The sequence below is a fragment of the Artemia franciscana genome, chromosome 15 (assembly GCF_032884065.1).
Source record: "Artemia franciscana chromosome 15, ASM3288406v1, whole genome shotgun sequence".
In the NCBI taxonomy this organism is placed as follows: domain Eukaryota; kingdom Metazoa; phylum Arthropoda; class Branchiopoda; order Anostraca; family Artemiidae; genus Artemia; species Artemia franciscana.
This window is the reverse complement of record NC_088877.1, coordinates 42,248,510-42,269,651: the sequence shown is the minus strand read 5'-3', so window position 1 is coordinate 42,269,651 and position 21,142 is coordinate 42,248,510. Positions and strand designations below refer to the sequence as shown.

General features: G+C 36.9%; 1 protein-coding gene across 7 annotated transcripts in view; it reads right to left on the bottom strand.

Annotated features, from left to right (window-relative positions):
• Positions 1 to 21,142, bottom strand: part of LOC136036499 (protein lap4-like) — a 199,287-nt gene that overhangs the window by 96,221 nt on the left and 81,924 nt on the right. For all 7 annotated transcript variants that reach the window (XM_065718780.1, XM_065718777.1, XM_065718781.1 and 4 more), the window contains 4 exons: positions 17,511 to 17,708; positions 14,903 to 15,008; positions 11,464 to 11,654; positions 3,173 to 3,316 (listed from right to left, as the gene is read on the bottom strand). In XM_065718780.1, the coding sequence (XP_065574852.1) occupies positions 3,173 to 3,316; positions 11,464 to 11,654; positions 14,903 to 15,008; positions 17,511 to 17,708 (639 nt within the window). The remainder of the gene's footprint in view (positions 1 to 3,172; positions 3,317 to 11,463; positions 11,655 to 14,902; positions 15,009 to 17,510; positions 17,709 to 21,142) is intronic.

Sequence of the window (21,142 nt, the reverse complement as noted above, 5' to 3'; positions counted from 1 at the left end):
TATGGCATATGCTCTAGCAAAATTCTAAGAATCATTAGATTGATTCAAAAGGAAAATCAGAGGCTTAATGCCGGTCGGAATTTAAAATAAGAGTTATGAGACACAAGGTCCTTCTAAATATCAAAATTCATTAAGATCCGATCACCCACTCGTAAGTTAGAAATACCTCATTTTTTCTAATTTTTCCTCTCCTTTCATCCCGATCTCTCCACTCCAAGTGTTTTCCAAGATTTCCGGTTTCCAAGATTTCTGTTTCCCCCTCTAACCCCCTATGTCCCCGGATCATACTCGAAACGAAAATGGAACATCTGAGACAAAAGATCTTTCTATTTATCAAGTTTCATTAAGATCCGATCACCCATTCGTAAGATAAAAACCTCAATTTTCGGGTTTTCCGAGATTTTGAGTTTCCCCCTCCAGCTCCCCCAATGTCACCAGATCTAGTCGTGATTTGAAATAAGATGTCTGAAGCACAATATCCTTCTAAATATCAAATTTCATTCAGATCTGACCAACCGTTCGAAGTTAAAAATGACCCATATTTTCTAATTTTTCTCAATTATCCCCCCCAACTCCCCCAAAGAGAGTGGATCCGGTCCGGTTGTGTCAATCACGTGTCCTGGACATGCACTAATTCTTCCCACCAAGTTTCATCCTGATCTCTCCACTCTAAGTGTTTTCCAAGATTTCCGGCCCCTCACCAGCTTCCCAACCCCCCAATGACACTGGATCCGGTCAAAAATTAAAATAAGAGATCGGAGTTACGAGGTCCTTCTAAATATGAAATTTCACTAAGATCCGATCACTCCTTCGTAAGCTAAAAATACCTCATTTTTTGTATGTTTCAGAATAATCCCTCCCCCCAACTCCTTCAATAAGAGCAGATCCCTTCCGGTTATGTCAATCACGTATTTAGGATTTGTTCTTATTTTTTCCACCAAGTTTCATCCCGATCCCTCCACTCTAAGCCTTTTCCAAGATTTTCGATCTCCCCCCCCCAATGACACTGGACCCCGTCGAGATTTAAAATAAGAGATCTGAGTTACGAGGTCCTTATAAATATGAAATTTCATTCAGATCCGATCACTCCTTCGTAACTTAAAAATACCTCATTTTTTTTATTTTCAAGAATTAACCCTCCCCCCAACTCCCCCAAAGAGATCGGATCCGTTCTGGTTATGCCAATCACGTATCTAGGACTTGTGCTTAGTTTTTCCACCAAGTTTCATCCCGATCCCTCCACTCTAAACGTTTTCAAAGATTTTAGGTTTCCCCCTCCAAGCCCCCCCCCACAAATGTCACCGGATCTGGTCAGGATTTAAAATAAGAGCTTGAGACACGATATCCTTCTAAATATCAAATTTCATTAAGATCCGATCACCCGTTCGTAAGTTAAAAATACCTCTTTTTCTATTTTTTTCCGAATTAACCGTCCCCCCCCCCCCGATGTTCGAATCGGGGAAACGACTATTTCCTATTTAATCTGGTCCGGTCCCTGATAGGCCTGCCAAATTGTATTGTCCCAGCTTATCTGGAAGTGCCCAAACTAGCAAAACCGGGACAGACAGACCGACCGACAGAATTTGCGATCGCTATATGTCACTTGGTTAATACCAAGTACCATAAAAAGAGAAGGAGGCGATTTTACTGGCAATTTTTGCCGGATTGATTTTATGTTCAAACCTATTTGGACAATTTAACAAAAGGCTAGTCAAATTGGCAAAAAAAGATAAAAAGAAAAAGAAAGAAAGAAAAAAGAAGAATGCAGTCAGTGGCTTCGACACAAAAATTATTTTAAAAAATGTCAGTGAAAAATCTATTTACTTTCGGAACGTTTGTAGAGGTGTGAAATAAAATTGGGTAGCTATACGTAATATAGTATAGTATATTTGACACACGAAAAAAACCGCAGGGCTATGGCATCAAAAAAAGGAACAAAGAGAAAGCAACATACAAAACAATTAAGCAATTGAGCAAAATGATTAAAACAAGAACAATACCATTAAAACGAGTAACACAAACTGAGTCAACATATAAAATTCTAACGGGGGGGGGGGAGGGTTCACCCACACGGATAAACCACACCAGATTCATAATTCTAATAAAACAACCATTCCCCAACAGTTTTTCCACTCACAACTCTTCCCCTTCATCCACTCCAAAAACTTCTTCATTTAAATCCCTTAACCTTACATTGTATTCAAGGGCCCCATATATTGCAATACGTTCCAATGTGATATATTTTTCAACGTGAGTTGGGAATAAGAAAATCAAATAATTACAAACAAACTAGAATACGGACTAAGACGAGTCCACGTGTTCCATATTGTCTCTTAGGAGCTCATAACAGGTTAAGATAGTTTAGTTACGTTTAATGGATGAGCGGTGCAAGGTTGCCAAAAATCATGGACTATACGAAAAGTTGGTTGCCGTCGAACAGGATGGGAATGGGGGTTCTACCCCGTCATCCACTCCAAAAATTTCGTTTTCAAATCCCTTTATCTTATATTATAAGTGAGGGTCCAATATTTCACAATACATTCCAAGGCGTTATTTTTTTTACTGTGAGTTTTCAGGAGGCTTTGTATTGCGAATTGTTAGTGGTGGAAGAGTTTTAAGTCTCTAAATTTAAGTATCATGTTTATCGAAAAAGAAACGTATGAATGAATATAGAAATACATGTTAGAAACAAATCAAAGAGACTGAAATATCTTCGGTTCACAGAGGGAAAGTAATGAAAATTCAAAAAACATTAAAGATCATTCCTTCTAAAATGTTCATTGTGGTATTGTTTAGATACATTGCAGCAGGAGCCCCACCCCATCCCAAGCTAAAATAGCATGTATGTTAAATGTAAAAGCTGCATCAAATATTCAATTACTTGCTTCTTCTTTTTTAAGAATTTTACTTTTATTCTCTCTTTTCTTGTTAACTTTATTCTGTACTTTTCTTTCTCTCTTTTCATCTTCAGTGAGCCTTTAAGTAAAATTTATACTATGGGATATTTCGAAAAACTTTCGGTTAAAATTATCTTGCGTCTACCTGTCTTGTTTAGGGCGTTTGTTTTGTTTCTGTATCTGATAAACTTCCAAATTCTGTCTCTTTGACAGCTAACATAACTCAGAATAACTTTACCAGAAAAGACTAGCCTAAAGAAAACCTCAATTCCTACCTCAACTTGAGGTTGTAGTTTGGCAACCTCTCTTTCAACCCGTATAGTGAGCAGTGTTCCTGCAGCACGTAAGAAATCCACTGCTTCATAATGATCAACTTCAATACATGAGGCGTTATTTACAGCTAAAATTTTGTCGCCTACCTAAAAATATATTTATAATTAGAATACGGGGAAAAGACAATATAAAGGGGGAGAGCAGAGGAGGTAAGATTGTTAGATAAAATGAGAGAAAAAAAATTCGCTCCTTATAAAAAAGGAAAAATTCATGTAATTTATCAAAAGTAAATATTTAGACAATATCAACAAAAAGTAGTACTTTTGTACTACTTGTTGTACAAGTAGTACTTGTACTACTTTTTGTACGACAGAAGAGGCTGGTTTTCGCAATAAATATTGTACAACGGCAAAAAATCCACGATTTTTTTTTTTTCGGGGGATACAAAAAAACTTAAAAACGCATAAAAATTTATTTATATTCACTTTTGTTACGTTTTTACGAGTCGAATAAATACTTCAGGGGGAACGGGGGTTCAAACCCCCTACCCCCCTCTGGCTACGGCCTTATACAACTGATCAGATTTCGAATTAAGACTTTCTTTATAAACAGATATGGGGTAGACTATAGATGGGATTTTTGGGTTTAAGGGGGCATTCGACAATGTTAAGAGGGACCTATTGATGAAGGAATGTTTGAACATTGGTTAACCGTACTCGATTGCTAAGATATTGATTGGTGCTTATGATATAACAGACTATGTAGTTAAAGAGGCAGGAAACCTTTCTGGATAATTCAGTCAAACCCCCGGGGGGGGGGGGGGTGAAAAAGAGATGCCCTCTTTCTCCAATATTATTTTCAACCAGTTAGCCAGTTAGTGACTGCAAATCAGTTAGCTAAGATTAAAGATGTTAAGAAAAGCAAACATATGTTTCTTGATTAAAATTTTCAGGCCCCATGTTTTGCACGAAACATTTGGGGAAAATAATCCTAAGTTGGAAAGTGTACTGGTACAATTTTTCAAGAGTGTTCTTGGGTATTGGGTCTGGTATTGAATATTTGTCTATAATTTCGAGCTTCAGGAGGACCTAGGCTGGTCTCGTTGAGAAGTCGAATACTGGTAGCTACGCATTGGCTTAAGAAAAAGCTCCTGAAGATGTCAAGGTTTCATACAGCAATAGTAGGGATTTAGATGCCATACATAAGAATGTGAATTGTTTCTTAGCGCAGTGCAGTAAAGAGTTCTGAACATGGTCTGAGTGGGCAACAGATCGAAGGTACGAGTGTGGACGTGGATATCGATGTGATGACAGGAAGAGACAAGGCGTGTTTTAAAGATCAGGAGACTTAAATATGGCTTGAGGAAATAACAAAGACCACTTTACCAGAGCACTATACACAAATTAAAGGGGTATGGGGAGAAGACATCTCTTTTTCATTTTGTAGGTGAATCTCAATATCTGATAGAATTAAGGTTTTTATTGAGAAAAAATTATTGATCAAAATAATTGGATAAGAAGAATGATAAAAAATGATTTTGAGGAAGTTCTAAAGCTGAATTAATTTCCAAGACTACGACTGAATGAAGGCTTTTTTTGTAGGTTTACACAGATTCTACTTACATATTTATATGTTTGGTGTTAAGTGTTGTCGCTTTGTTCTTTGTTCGTTTTGTCAGAACCCTTGTTCCCTTTTACCCAAATAAATTATTACAATAATATAAGTATTCTACACGAGCGGAATAATAAATCAATTCAAATATAATCCCACAAGAATAATACAAATATAAACTGAACGTCATAGGTATAAATAGCATACTGTATAAACACTATACCAAGGGGCTAGACAATATACAGGATGAAGAGCAGAGAGGGTGAGACCATTAGAAAGATAAGCTTTGTTGCTTATAGAAAGACAAACTGGGAAAACAAAGCAAAGTAAACAAAATTAAGGTAAGCAAACCCTATAACAACATGGCATTATTTCACATGGAGTTTTAGAGCATTATACATCATTCTCACTGATATAACGCTCAGAGGGTACTTGATTTTTCTGCATGGTCATATTCTTGTAGTAATTTACATATGGATTAAGATAGGGGAGGGGTACTTTAATAGTCTTTGATGGTACTGAACTGAACACATTGCAATTCATTAGAAGTTAATTAACTTGATGAAAAGTTACTTATCTGTATCTTCTTTCTGTTCTTAAAAACAGTTGTGGTAAATACATAGGCCAAGTCTGATTCACGGGTTAAGCTATGGGTTACAGTAAAAAACAGGTGTTTTTAACTGAAAGCAAGCAGCAATATTAAAATTAGAAACGAATAGAAATTACTCCGTATATGAAAGGGGCTGTGCCCTCATCAAAGCCTCGCTCTTTACGCTAAAGTGTGACTCTTTGTCACAGCTCTACTTTTTAAAACAATGAAACTTTAGCGTGAAGAGCGAGGCGTTGAGGAGGAGATATCCCCTTTCATATACAGAATAATTTTAGTGTCGCTCCTTACTTTCAGTAAAAAAAAATGTTTTTGAAATTTTGGTTTCTGAACGTGTTTGAACTAATGCAGGTTTGAACTTAGCTCGTCGTACATGAAAAATTAAAACAAAATATACAAATGAATTTTGGCAGATTTATTCCGTATAAATCACGGCATTTTAAGGCATTGTTTTGAGTTTATTATAGCTCTTAGAATGTAAGTTTTGAGTAGGGACAAAGGAATGAATGATAAAACCGAGCAAAATATACAAGATTTAAAAATAGGATATAATTTTTCCATTGATGTAATGAATCGTTACTTTCCTCAATGAGTTTTTTCTTTATTGTTTGTATTATAGAAAGGCAGTCTGGTCTTCGTCGTTATTTACACGGCTGGTCCTTGTGTACCTTAATTTCTACGTTCTGAATATTTTCTGGAAAACCATTTCTTATCAACCCCCTTTAACAGTTAAGTAGCTGAGTATTTTCGTTTAACGTCATTTTATATCCATAACAAGGAATGTCGAATAAAAAAATCTCAGTATAAAGTAAATGTAATGTTTTGTTTATCTCTTCTGATTCATTGCTTTCATTAAATAAAGTAATGAATCAATTCCAATTAACTTTAAGAAAAGTAATTATCTACTTTCTCTTCTTAAAAACATTTGTGGTAAATACATGGGCCAAGTCTGATTCACGGGTATGACCGTTAAATGACCCACCAAAATAGCTCACCGGGTTCAATTTCTCAAAGTAGTGACATTACTTTATCTCCGGAAGGGTTCCACATACTTTTTTTTATACAAATAATGTTCTATCATCGGATATAAATATCATTGCTTTTGTGCAGTCAGCTTTTTGTTCTTTGTTTTTGTTTTCCTGCTATGTCAATTGAATTTCCACATACTTTTTTTTATACAAACAATGTTCTGTCATCAGATATAAATACCATTGCTCTTATTCAGTCAGCTTTCTGTTCTTTGTTTTCGTTTCTCTGCTATGTCAAATGAATAAAATATCTTATTAAAATACCAATCCCAAACTTCTGATTTTTTGAAGTTGATTAGCGTCGTAGAGATATTCTCTTTCCTTGAAAGGGTTAATTGTCACTTTCGTGTTTTCTTATTTCGACCTGATGCCGTTGCCAAGACTCTACATGCACCCCCTTGAGACTCTGTGCTCCAGCTTTTGGAACCCCGGAAATCAGGACTCAAGAAGTATGACCAACACTTAGAGTGAAATGGCAGAACCACTCCGCCATAAAATACAATACTCATCAAAGTATTTTGGAAATTTTTTTGGATAGTTTGGTAGTTAGTTGGGTAGTTAATCAGTTTGGTAGTTAAAAGATGTATCATTCAATTCACCATTTAACACTCCCTTTCCAAATACAACAGCTGTTAAAGTCATAAATGAATTTCATCCCCGTTTCTTTTTTTTACTGTCTTAATTCCCGACAGGAGATATTAAAACTAATCTGGTTTTTAAGAAACTCGCTATTCGTCTCTCCAGAAATAAGGATTAATGTGACTGGCTTATGAAAATGTGTCACATCTGTAGCATATTTTCGCAAATCAGACGTCAAGTGCGCCAAAAGTGTGCGAAGTGTGCAGCCCCCACAAATGTCGTGGAGGACGGAATCAATTCCAAACAGGTTATAGAATAGCCTATAAAAACTATAATTCGATTTCACTGTCTAGGGCTATAATAAAGGAGACTTACAACAGCTGGGCCGTGTTTTGCAGATAATAGCTCGCCAAAAGTTTTAATTGTTGGCCATCCAGGGGGAGCAAGAAAAAAAGAAGGACGTCTTCCAATGGAGTCGGAAAAAGTCACAAGGAAAAATTTAATAAGAAAAGGGGTCATAAGAAAAGACTAACAAGAGCTAAGAGCTCATATGGCACTTGTGACGAGGCGAGAAGAGCTAAGAGCCAAGAGATCATATGGTATGAGCTCTAACAAAATTCTATGAATCAATAGATTGATTTAAAAAGGAAAATAAGAGGCTTAATGCCGGTCAGGATTTAAAATAAGAGCTCTGAGTAACGGTGTCCTTCTAAATATCAAAATGCATTAAGATCCGATCACCCACTCGTAAGTTATAAATACCTAATTTTTTCTAATTTTTCCTCTCCCTTTAGCCCCCCAGATGGTCGAATCTGGGAAAACGACTTTATCAAGTCAAATTGTGCAGTTCCCTGACACGCCTACCAATTTTCATCGTCCTAGCACGTCCAGAAGCACCAAACTCGACAAATCACTGAACCCCTCCCCCCAACTCCTCCAAAGAGAGCGAATCTAGTACGATTCGGTCAATCACGTATCAAGGACATTTGTTTATTCTATCCACCAAGCTTCATCCCGATTCCTCCACTCCAAGTGTTTTTCCAAGATTTCCCCCTCCAACTCCCTCCAATATCAAAAGATCTAGTCGGGATTTGAAATAAGAGCTCTGAGACATGAATTCCTTCTAAAAATCAAATTTCATTAAGATCCGATCATCTATTCGTAAGATAAAAATACCCCAATTTTCACGTTTTCCAAGAATTCCGGTCTCCCCCTCCAACTCCCCCCAATGTCACAGGATCTGGTCGGAATTAAAAATTAGAACTTTAAAGCATAAGATCCTTCTAAATGTCGAATTTCATTAAGATCTGGTCACCCTTTCGTAAGTTACAAATACCTCAATTTCTAAAATCACCACCCCCCCAATTCCACCAAAGAGAGCAGATCCGGTCCGGTTATGTCAGTCACGTATCTTAGACAGGTTTCTATTCTTCCCATCCAGTTTCATCCTGATCTCACCGCTTGAAGTATTTTCTAAGATTTCCGGTCTCCCCAACTGCCCCCCCCCCCAATTACGCTTGATCCGGTTGAGATTTAAAATAAGAGATCTGAGTTACGAGGTCCTTCTAAATATGAAGTTTCATGAAGATCCGATCACTCCTTCGTAAGTTAAAATACGTAATTTTTTCTTATTTTTCAGAATTACCCCCCCCCCCCCCCCCAATAGAGCAGATCCGTTCCAATTATGTAAATCACGTATGTTAGACTTCTGCTTATTTTTCCCACCAGGTTTCATCCCGATCCCTCCAATCTAAGCGTTTTCCATGATTTTAGGTTCCCCCACCCCAAACTTCCCCCAATGTCACCAGGTCCGGTCAAGATTTAAAATAAGAGCTTTGAGACACAATATCTTTCTAAATATCAAATTTCACTGAGATCCGATTACCTGTTCGTAAGTTAAAAGTACCTCATTTTTCTAATTTTTCAGAATTAACCCCTCCCCCAACTACCGAAAGAGAGCGGATCCGTTCCGTTTATGTCAATCATGTATCTAGGACTTGTGTTTATTTTCCCCACCAAGTTTCATCCCGATCCCTCCACTCTAAGTGTTTTCCAAGTTTTTAATTTCCCCTCCCAAATCCCCCCCAATGTCACCAGATCCGGTGGGGATTTAAAATAAGAGCTCTAAGACACGATATCCTTCTAAACATCAAATTTCATTGAGATCCGATCACCCGTTCGTAAGTTAAAAATACCCCATTTTTTCTAATTTTTCAGGATTACCCCCCCCCCCCAACTACCCCAAAGAGAGCGGATCCGTTCCGATTATGTCAATCATGCATCTGGGACTTATGCTTATTCTTCCCATCAAGTTTCATCCCGATCCTTCCACTCTAAGTGTTTTCCAAGATTTTAGGTTCCCCCCTCCAACTCCCCCCAATGTCATCAGACCCGGTCAGGATTTAAAATAAGAGCTCTGAGACACAATATCATTCCAAACATCAAATTTCATTAAGATCCCATCACCCGCTCATAAGTTAAAAATACTTCATTTTTTCTATTTTTTCCGTATTAACCGGCCCCCCACTCCCCCCCCCCCAGATGGTCAAATCGGGAAAATGACTATTTCTAATTTAATCTGGTCCGGTCCCTGATACGCTTGCCAAATTTCATCGTCCTAGCTTACCTGGAAGTGCCTAAAGTAGCAAAACCGGGACCGACAGACAGACAGACCGACAGAATTTGCGATTGCTATATGTCACTTGGTTAATACCAAGTGCCATAAAAAGAAGTAGCGATCTCACGAAGGAGCTTTCGTCCAAATAAAAAATTCGTTCCCTTTTTCGAACATAAACTATATTACAGTACCTTTGACCTGTTCTTGCTTTATTAAGTACAATTGCACTGAACAAGGTTAAACGTAGATGTTCCAACAGACTATTTCGCTTTGTAAAAATCGCCTATGATAAGAAAATATTCAACCCCGTGAAATTCAAGACAAGTCAGTATCGAAAGTTGTTCCTCCCTTATTTTATGGAAGCGTGATAACTCGTGGTTACTTAGCATATGCTTTTTTGTACTATGCAAATTAGCCGCGTGTTAGTGTATGGGTAAATAAATCTTAGTTAAAGTATAATCAGATGCACTATGGGCTTTGAAACTAAAGGAAAACGTTCCTCAACTATAATATAATTATTATATTATAACAATTTTATAATTATAAAATTATAATTCTAATACCTTTATGAGTTTTAAGAAGTTAAAAATTCTTTCATAAAGGGTTTTAACTAGAAATGCATAGACCCAGGAGAACTTTTAACTGTAGACATATTACGTTAAAGTATTTAAAATAATTTGCACTTTACTGAAAACAAAGCACATCTGAAATGATTCATTTTTTTTAAGTTTTAATAAACCCAAATTTATTAAGCCTTTCAGGGATACACATCAGTATTTATATATTAAATCGTCAATCCACAATCATTCGTTTTTTCAGTAATGTTGGCTAAGAAGGTGATTTTTGTTCAATATCATGACAAATTCAAACATATAGCTCGAAATATGGATTGTTTTCAGTAAAGTACAAATTATGTTCAGGTCTTTCGAAGCCACGAGGGACGCCAGCCCTATCCTTCTTAATTACTACTCGTTCTGACTTACTCGTATTGACTTTGGTTCGGTTATTTATTGTAATTACTGTTCGTTTCGGGTTTTGTTTATTTTAACATTGATTTATGGTAATTTTAAGCTTGTAAAATTATTTGACTTTATTTTTGCTCATCTTCGATTTAATGTAGCTCTTTACCTTCCTTTGAAAACTTTATTTTTGAGGAAAAAGCTTTTTAAATTAAATTACAAGCAAACACACGGGCGAACACTTAGACAGTAATATTCTTTTACTGAGCATAACAGAAGTAAAAAAAAAGGAGAAAGCTTAAGTCCTTATCGCAACAACTATAAAATTCAAGTCATAACGCAGCCTATTTAATTGATAGGATTAAATAAGATTAGTTAAAGGTTAGACAAACACCATAACAAAATAACAGACATACATTATCAAAAATGCTCTACAAATTTTACAATAAAAGGCATTTCTGTAAATCAGACTCATTAATAATAATCTACATAGAAATTAATAGAATTAGAATAAGTTCTCAAATAAGCTTTTAAAAGATTAGTAAGCAACTGAGATTTATCTGGTTTTTCCTTTCCAAAAATTTCGAAAAATGGGGCATTATTTGAAGTAATAAAAAAAATATATATATGAAAACATTAGCCAGAATTTACATTTTGAAGGAAGGGGAGGGGGAGGAAGGTGGTGACAAAATTTACCTTGGTTTTTGTATATATATATATATATATATATATATATATATATATATATATATATATATATATATATATATATATATATATATATATATATATATATATATATATAAAAGGTAAAATAATTATCACAAGTACAATCAAAATAATTAAAGCAGTATTTGGATAAATTAAATTTTGCTCAGAAACTATCTCTTACCCTCAGCCCGGCCATTTCTGCTGGCCCACCTTCAGTGATTCTTGAAATAAATATCCCTTCATCGTCTCCCTTAAAAGGCGTAGATCCTCGTCCACCAGCAATTGAGAGGCCAAGCCCTCCAGCACCACGAACAATCTGTACGGCAAATTCTTCTATACCCACTTCAACGTTCGAATCAACATTTCCTATTTCTGAAAGTAAGTTCGCTCTATTTATTTCAGATTTTAGCCATTTATTTTGCACAATAAAATTTCACTGATAAATGATCTGGCGTGCCTTCGACTACTATATGGACATTTTATTGGATTTTACTGTCTATCTTTAATTGGGTGATCATGTACGGCAGGTACGTAGGTCGAATTTATTTCGATGAGATGGAAGAAGGTTGTTATGGGAAAGTAAAAACAAACCCAATAACAAATAAAGAATATATGACACTACGGGTTAAAATTAAGATTTTCCGATGGGCAGGGGTAAGGGGATATGGGTCCGTATCTAATCAATTCGACGTTTTATGTAGACTATTGCATAGTTATAATTGGACGCAGGACTTAACTCCAGGAGACGGGGGGGGAGGGGGGAGCAGAACGCTTTCCTTCAGAGGGAAGGGGCCCAAATGGAAAAAGTGCTTTTTGCCACTTTCTTCTAGCTTCTTCTAGAGGGAGGCATGAGATCCCTGAAAGTATCCTGTGGAAGGTATCCCACCCCATATGCTGGTATGCATATTATTAAATTAAACAAATGAGAATATTTTTGCTAGAAGACAGATAACGGATGTGTATTTATTATTTGTTTTTTTGTTGTTCTTTTTTCCAGGAGTGATCGTATCGACCCAGAGGTCCTACAATATCGGGAGACGACTCATTAGGACGGAGATTAAAAGTTCTAGTGCCTTTTCAAGTGACAAAAAATATTGGAGGACAACTAGGCCCCCTCTCAGACTCCTTTTTTCTCAAAATCGTCCAACAAATTTTGAGATAGTCATTTTGTTGAGCATAACTGAACGGTCCAATAACTATACCTTTGGAGATAACACGACCACCCAGAGACCCTGGGGAAGGTCTTTGGGTTATAAAATTTGTCCAATGTTTATGTATAGTATTTGTCATTGAGAAGTATGTATACATTTTTCGGGGGGGGGGGATTTTCGCTGGGGGGATTTTCCGCAGAGATTCTTTCATGGGGAGTGAAGTTTCCAGGGAGTGTACTTTTCAGGGGGAAATTTTAGACTGGGGGGAATTGGCCAGAATTCCTATACGAAATTCTTTTTATATGTCTTGCTTTCTCTAAGTCGTCGCCGACTCAATTTTACGCATTAAGATGTTAAGGTAGTTGTCCGGGGAAAATTTTCATCGGGATTGAAATGTCTAAAAGATATTTCCGTGGGGAAGCGGGTTTTTCCGTGGAGATGGAGCCATTTTTCCTGGGATTATTTGAAAAACAATAATAAATTAAATAAAACAAAGAACATTTTTTTCATCAGAAAGTAAGGAGCAACATTAAAACTTAAAACAAACAGAAATTATTACAGATATGAGGGGGTTGCCACCTCCTCAACACCTCGCTCTTTACACTGAAGTTTGAATTTTATCCAATTCTTTAAGAACGACTCCCAAAACCGGAGGGTCATTTAATTAGAACAATAAGAAGCTTTTTTTAAAATACTAAAAAACTTTAGCATGAAGAGCGAAGTGTTGAGGAGGGGGCAACCTCCCTCATATATGCAATAATTTCTAGTCGTTCTAATTTTTAATGTTGCTCCTTATTTTCAGTTGAATTTTTTTTTTGCATAAAAGGACTGAAAGATGAAATGAGAATCCTTTCTGGGCCTATGCAAAACAGAATTCAGTCGCTTGGACACCGTGTGACGACAACCAAATCGAACGTGGCAAAGTTTTCCACCAAAATGGATATAACATCACCAAAAATGGAGCAGCTAGAAAAATACATTAAGAAAAGTCAAACTGTGGGGTTTTATGGCAACAAACAGAGGCACTTCGTTGCGTCATGATATTATTTCATATATAAACACGAAAATTCCGAACTCGGGATAGTTCCACGTGATACGAAGGACATTTCTTGTTTGAGAGCTAATGGTGGGATGCCTCCCGTTTTGTGAAGCTTTTCAAGTAAGGGCCTCCGTGACTTTATTCTAAGAGCGTTATGACTTTTTGCGATCAGACGGAGTAAACATAGCACCGGAAACATAAACATAGCACATAGCATACGGAAAAGGTGCTGTATACAAGAGCCCAGTTGAAGTTACACCTTGAAAAAGTGCGATGTGAAAACAAAAACGCATAAACCCCGTGGTATAAAATTGATTGTAGGAAGTGATGTATTTACGCTTAACTTAGAAAATAGTGCTCAAGTATCCGTGGCAGACGTAGATCAGAATCGACATGTATCCCGGATCCCGCTTAGCAGTACCGGCAGTGAATAATCATGGAAATTTGCGTAAGAGAAGTGTATCGGCAAATTATACAGCTAGCGGTCAGAGTTTTAGAAGAGCCGCTTCTTTAATTTGTACAGAATAGTGGAGGCTGGCTGCTGTTATAGGTGGTCAGTTTTATACCCACTTAGCCGAGAATTTGTGACAGATTTAGCTCAGCAGGGTGCCAGACAGGGTACAGAAACAGTGAGCAAATTATCCCTTTAGAGCATGATAAAGGCGTGAATGAAAGTGCTCGATCAAAGGAGGCGATCCAGGAAAATAAATCATTTGAGCCTCGCCAGATAGCGTCAGACCCGGTTATTTTCTTAGAAGCTGCCAACTGGAGGGGGGGGGTGTATAGTTGCACCAGGGAACCTGACCTTAAGTCTAAGCATAGACTTAAGGAAATTACCCTAACAAATACAAAATATAAAAATAAACAGGAATATAGTAACAAAAAACAAACAAAAAGTATTCTTGGCAAATTTTCTGGGGTATTTATTTTAGATATTGTAGACTTTTTACTTTGTCTCCCCCCTTGAAATGGCAAATAAAAAATAATTCGCAAGTCTTGAGTACCTGACGTAACATTAAAGCTGGTCGTGATGCATGAAGAGCTACTAGATTCAGCTTTCAGTCGATTTTCACCCCACTGTCCCTTTGTCCACCTGTTTAGTTAATTTCTTCTTTGAACAATTGTATTGTACTTTTTCTTTTTTCATTCTTATACCACACAAATGTCATTTTTGTATAGGATGCGGGTTAAACATTAATTATTATTATATCTCATAGCAACTTAAATTAACAAGTAAAGTCAGGTTCACATTAACTTCAAAAGAGTCCAAGGAATGACTATCCCCTATCCACAACAATGGTTGAAGAAATCTTAAGGCAAAACTAGGATCTGGAAATTACTAATAAGCCTAAACAAGTAGATAAATAAAAGGAAAGCATGAAGAACAGTATAAGTAGAAAATGAGATGTAAAAAGTAAATACGGACTTACCAACGGAATTTCTTGACATGAGTGGACTTGAAGCAACTAAAGGGGGAGGAGGGTTGGTACATTGCATTTCTACTGGTCCTTCTTCAAGTTGCTGCTTCTTTAGAGCCTGTCACGATTTAAAGCAAAACAAATATTAGTTTTATAATTATAAATAATATATGATTTTTATATTAGGTTTTAAAAGTATACTATGTAGCTAATGTGTGAGTACAATAGGAAAACGGCGAATTCACACTCCTATTGAGCCAAACTTTAAACATGAAAAACAGCTAGCTTCATTTCACCCACACACCCCCCCCAACCCCAAGATTGTGGATAAAAGAAAAGCCATAAAACAAAAGCCATAAAAACAAGCAATGATGCAAGAAACTAGTCAGACTGGGAGCTCACCCCCAAAGGAGTCTTGGTAAAATAATATATGCATACATATCGAATACAAAACCCAATAAACATGCAAACGAGGGAATTGGATACTTGGGATTCACTTTTAAACTGGATTGACACTAAAACTAAACTTTAAGGTCCGAAGCAATGATAGAGGCTCTTAAAATCGAAGGCAGTAATAACATATAATGCAAATTTACTATAGAAAACTCTTAAAATCGGGGTGTCTAAATCGCAGCCTCTTGTAAACTAAGCAGGTGGTTCCAACCACTGACCTTTGACGGTCCACTGACAAGTTCCTCATAGTTTATAAGATTTACAATATTATTTATGCAACTTAGCTAGTGTTGGTTAATGAAAATTGCTTGCGTTTTCCACATATTTCATGAGTTGTTAAACTTTTTTTTTTTAAGTTGCTATTTAACTATAGCCGTACTTAAAACCATTACTACCCCAGTAAATCGAAATAAATTTGATGCGTATGAGTTTTACAATGGGAAAAGCGACAAAAAAAGTATTGTCAAGTAACAGTTATCTTTATCTTACTTTTCACCTGACCTGTCTCATAATAGGGTGGATTGCCATATGGACATCGCTCTATACAATACCAAAGAAGACATATATGCAGGATTTTTCTCGGGTAAGGGGGACAATAGAAAACAAATTTTAACATATAATCTAAATCAGAGGCGTCCAGAAATATCCGGACCTTTCAACTACACTGAACAAAATGGCTATCTCAAAATTTTTATTAGGTGTGTTTTAGAAATTGATGGGAGTGGGGGGCTCTTGTTGCCCTCCAATCAATCTTGTCATCCTCAAAGACATAATTTCTGGTCTGTTCAATTATGTTGAACAAAATGGCTATCTCAAAATTTTGACTAGATGTGTTTGGAGAAGTGGTGGGTGAGTTACCCTCCAATCACTTTCCAGTATTACCTAAGGGCACTGGCCCTTTCACTTTCCAATCTAATGAGCTGTTTTTGAAATTTCCACGACAACATATGGTCATTTGAAAATTTCTGTTAGATGCATTTCAAGAAAATAAGAGGTGTGGGGAGGGGGTATCCACCCTCCGATCACTCTGAGTCTTAAAAAGGACACTAGAACTTCTTATTACCTACCCAATGAGTCCCCTTCGAAGTTTTTATGATCACCCTTTCTGAATAAACCTTAAATACCCCAGGAGATAACTTACAACCCTTGCCCTGAGGGCTGTAGGGGTGGGATGTCATCCTCAGAGACATAATTTCTAGATCTTTCAACTATGTTAAACAAAATAACTATCTCAACATTTTGATTGAATCTGTTTGGGAAAATGGTGAGCGTGTGAGGGGGATTAGTTGCCCTCCAATCACTTTCGACTATTAAAAAGAGTACTAGCCCTTTCAATTTTCCAATTGAATGAGCCCTTTTCTATGATAACTCCTTCGATACGAAGTACCCTGGTCTACAAAAAAAAAAAAAAAATAAATAATGCGCCCACATCGTTCTTTACGTAGGCTGCGCTATTGTGTTGCCTATGATAGGGAATATCAGTATGTGTGTGTGTAAAAAAAAAAAACGATTCTCCACATTCCAATTCATTCCAAATTCAAAAAGTGGCTCGTTTTCACTCGGTTCACATAAATACTGAGCCCTCACTTTATGACTATCTACCTACATTTTAGTACTTTGAACATTCAATAGTACATTCAGTATATTCAATACAGACATGCAAACAGGGAACAGGGCACTGGGACCCCCATTAAAAACTTGGTAGGCTATTGTTTGGTGCAAACCTGTAAGCCGGCCTGATTCGTATCCCCTGGAAGTGCAAATAACCATCCCTACTATAAACTTACTTTGCATTAATGAAGTAGATATAAATGAGCAACAGAAACGAAATTCAAATGAGCACATAAATAAGCACATCTTCCTCCCCTTTATTGAAGGAACTTCTACTTAACCTGTAAAAGGGAAAAAGGAAAAGACTGCACAATGACTCTTTTTTAGAAAGAAAACTCTTTTTGAGTTTCATTAAGTATTCCATGTATACTGCCATGACCTTTTTTTATTTATACGGAATAAAGTATGCTCGTTTTAAGTTTTAATGTCACTTCTTAGTTTCAGCTGAAAACTTATTTTTAATATATATTTAATAAGCATTAATGAAGTAGATATAAATGAGCAACATAAACGAGATATAAATTAGCACATAAATGAGCACACATCAGCTATTTACCTCAGCAATCAATCGAGCCATTTTCTCCTTATCTCCTTGTGAATTAATCCTTTTGTTTTTCAAATGATGTGGCGTGTCTCGCCTATGCAACTTGTGGTTTCGCTCTTTTGGCTCGTTATCTTCATCACTATCATTATCACCAGATACCTCTCCTTGTGGCACCGAGAACGCCACGCGCTTTTCTTCGTAGTCTTCTTCCTAAAAATTATTAGTTGCTTTCTATATTACAATTCACATTGATCGGTTTTGTTAGCTATCCAAAATCACTAGCACCAAGATAAGAATGTTTGCATCACTTCCAACGCGTACTTTTTCTTTTTTTTTTTATTTGTTGACTGAAAAATTTAGATAAGCTTATGTCAATGATTGTTCTTCTCAGCCCGCCGTCTAAAGCTAAACGAAAATCTGGTCGTCCTCGATTAGGGTGAGGGGATGTAGTAAGGAAAGACTTAAGGGAAAAGGGAGCTACCTGGGAGGGTGCAAACAGGGAGAATTCGATAGATTGGGACGGGGGAGGAGCGTACATAGCTGTTTTCGAATCATGCAGTTTGGTGCTGCGGTGAGTTGTTAATAGTAGTAGCAGTAGTAGGACACTGAGTTGGCTATCTTTTCCTAAAACCTAGTATTTGCGTTTTTTTAGTTTTTGCAAGTTTTGCAAAACAAGTAATTTCCTTTTTTTGGACCAGGAGATTGGAGCGGTGGAGAAATACCACTGAGTTTGGTTTTTAATCTGTTGATTTCGAAATACCAAGGATGTCAAAATAAAAACATATTTATTCCCTGGACTCATCTTAGGTCATCTTATACCTGAGATTTTCTAAGACGTTTGTTTTGGTTTCAAATTATGAGGTTTTTCGGGCAGAAGTAAATTATCTGTCAGTGTTACCACATCGAAACACGGAAAAACCAACAGATCTATTTAGTTAGATTTGAAACGCTTTCCATTGTTAAACATCAAACATTAACAGCTTTTTCTCTCTCAAAGACGACTACGACTTCAAAGAAAATCCTGATTTTCTTCCGTTGTTAGCTGCTAAACTTTTTGAAGTTTATTTTTGGCTGATTTTTCACCTACGTTTCTTTTTTACATTCTTTTTTTTACATTTTTTGCTGATTTTTTCACCTACGTTTCTTTTTTTTAGTTCGGTACCTGCTACTACGAAAAGTTGCAAAACTGGCGTGAACTAGTTTTCTATCTCCAAACAACGATTAATAAACTTAGAAGCCAATATAGCAACCCTGCTTTTATAATAAAATTTTAATTATAATTAATTAATAATTAATTATTTTAATTATTTAATTATTTTGATTAAATAATTAAATTGGTGATTTTAACCAGACAAAGAAAGCTTGGCTAGCCTCCTGTCTTTCTCTTAATCAGATTGTGAACATTCCCACTCACTCGTCTGGGAGTACCCTCGATCTGATTCTTACAAACTGAGGACCTATACCACTCCCCGACATCGCTTGGTCGGCTTGTCTGATCACTACGCCCTATTCCTCAAAGCCAAAAGTTCTGTGAGAAAACCCAAGCTCTCACGGATCACTACTAGACCAATAACTGACTTTGCAATCCGTGAATATGGCCACTGGATTGCCGAATATGACCTCACAGAGGTTTCAACGGACGTTTCTCTTGAGCAAAGGGTGTGTGCTTTCAGTGAAAAATTGTATCCCAAGTACCTCGAGATATTTCTAACAAAGACTATGGTTAAAAGTGAATAAAACAAACCATGGATTACGCCCACTATTACAGCCGTGATTCGTGAACGCAGCCGTCTTTACTCCAGCGGCAAGGGAAATCAATAAGCGACCAAAAGAAACCTAATAGTTAACAGGATCAGAAATGCAAAACGCAAGTATGGTCGTGAAAAAGTTGACCCCCTGCTCAACACTGAATCTGCAAAGTGGTATTACTTGGTCAAAGCGATGAGTGGAAATGTTTTGAAAACCAGTATCAAGATATCTGACGATAATGGGCGAATACTAGGGTCTAGTGACGTTAATGCATTTCTCATCTCCATTTCTACCACTTTTTTAGCCGTTACCCCCCCCCCCCCCCCCCCAGGAGAAAGCCTCGCTTCTTGATGATTGCCCCAACGAAGGCACAATAGCGCTCAGTGAATTTGAGGTGTATAGTGAAATCAGGAAAGTAAAGACAAACGTCTCTCCTTTCCCAGGCGAAATCCCTGCAGAGCTCATACGTGAATTTGCTTTGTTCCTAGCCCTACCACTATCGGTTCTTATAAACCAGTGCTTTGCATCTGGGACCTTCCCTAGATCGTGGGAAAAGGTCCTCATCCGTAAATGATTTAAGAGCAAACTACCTAACGCCATGCCTAGCAAAAGGACAGAATCATTCATCTTGCAGCGGCTACTAGAGCAAGTAAGACAGACTATCGACAAACACCAATATGGCGGACTCCCAAAATGTGGAACGTTTATATACATAGTCAGAATGTACGATCAGATCCTGAAATTGCTTGAAAAGCAAGGCTGTTTTGTCGACCTAGCAACCATCGACTTTCGAAAAGCTTTTGATCTCCTATCACACATATTGGCCTGCCAAAACCTAAAATGAATGGGTGCTAAACGCCAAACACTAGCCATTGTGTTCAATTTTCTGTCTGAAATACAGCAAAAAGTTTTTGCTTTATACGAAGAGGACTGTGACTCAGAGTTGAGTAAAATAACCTGTAGTGCCCCGCAAGGGACGAAACTGGCAGGAATAACGTTTCTTGTCGTCATCAACTACTTGCTGGTAGAACATACTGACAAATAGAAATTTGTCGACGATTTGTCACTCTTACTCCCCAAGATAATGATAGTCATTAAGTAGGGATCTGATACGTGGGTACTTGGAAAAGTTTTAGAAGGTATGCTGGATAATTTTCAGGGAAAATACTTACGGAGGTTTTTAGGCCCTCATTTTAGCGATGGTCACATATTGCTCCAAAAGTCCTAGACAAAACCAGAGTTCGCCTTAAGTGAAGCTAATTTGTGTTCCAAATAATCATAGAAACCACTTGGAAAGGTTTTAGAAGGTAAACTGGATAATTTTCACGAGTAATATTTGTGGAAAGGTTCAGGCACCCATTTGAGTGACGGTAGCCTATAGGAGGCATTAGGCTGAATAAAAATTAGGCTCCTTAGGCTAAAACATTGGGCTGCTCCGATCCCACTATCACGAAAGGAAGGTTTTACCTTTTAGGTTTTACCTTTTTTACCTAGGTTTTTTTTTTAGGTTTTACCTTTACAGAGAAAATATGATATGCTGCAAAATATTGCACACTTGACAATCCAGCTAGAATCTAGAAACCTAGTGGGAAAAAGTCTTAAAAAATTACTGAAAAAAAAACCAATTACCATCTTTTTAAATAATAGTTGCAAAACGTTTCGCAGTTGATGCTAACCATGAATGAGAGAGAATAAAGCTGTAACAAAGACCCTGGGAAGTAGACACCCACCAATTTACGATTTACAAGTGAATATATTAACATCTCTTTTAAATGCCATAATTTAGCATATGTGTCAAAATAAATTACAGTTCTGTCTCTCTCTCTCCCTTTCAGAAGTGGAGAATTTTAGAGAGGGTTAAGGAGTAAAGGTTTGAGCAGTGGAGAGTAGAGAAA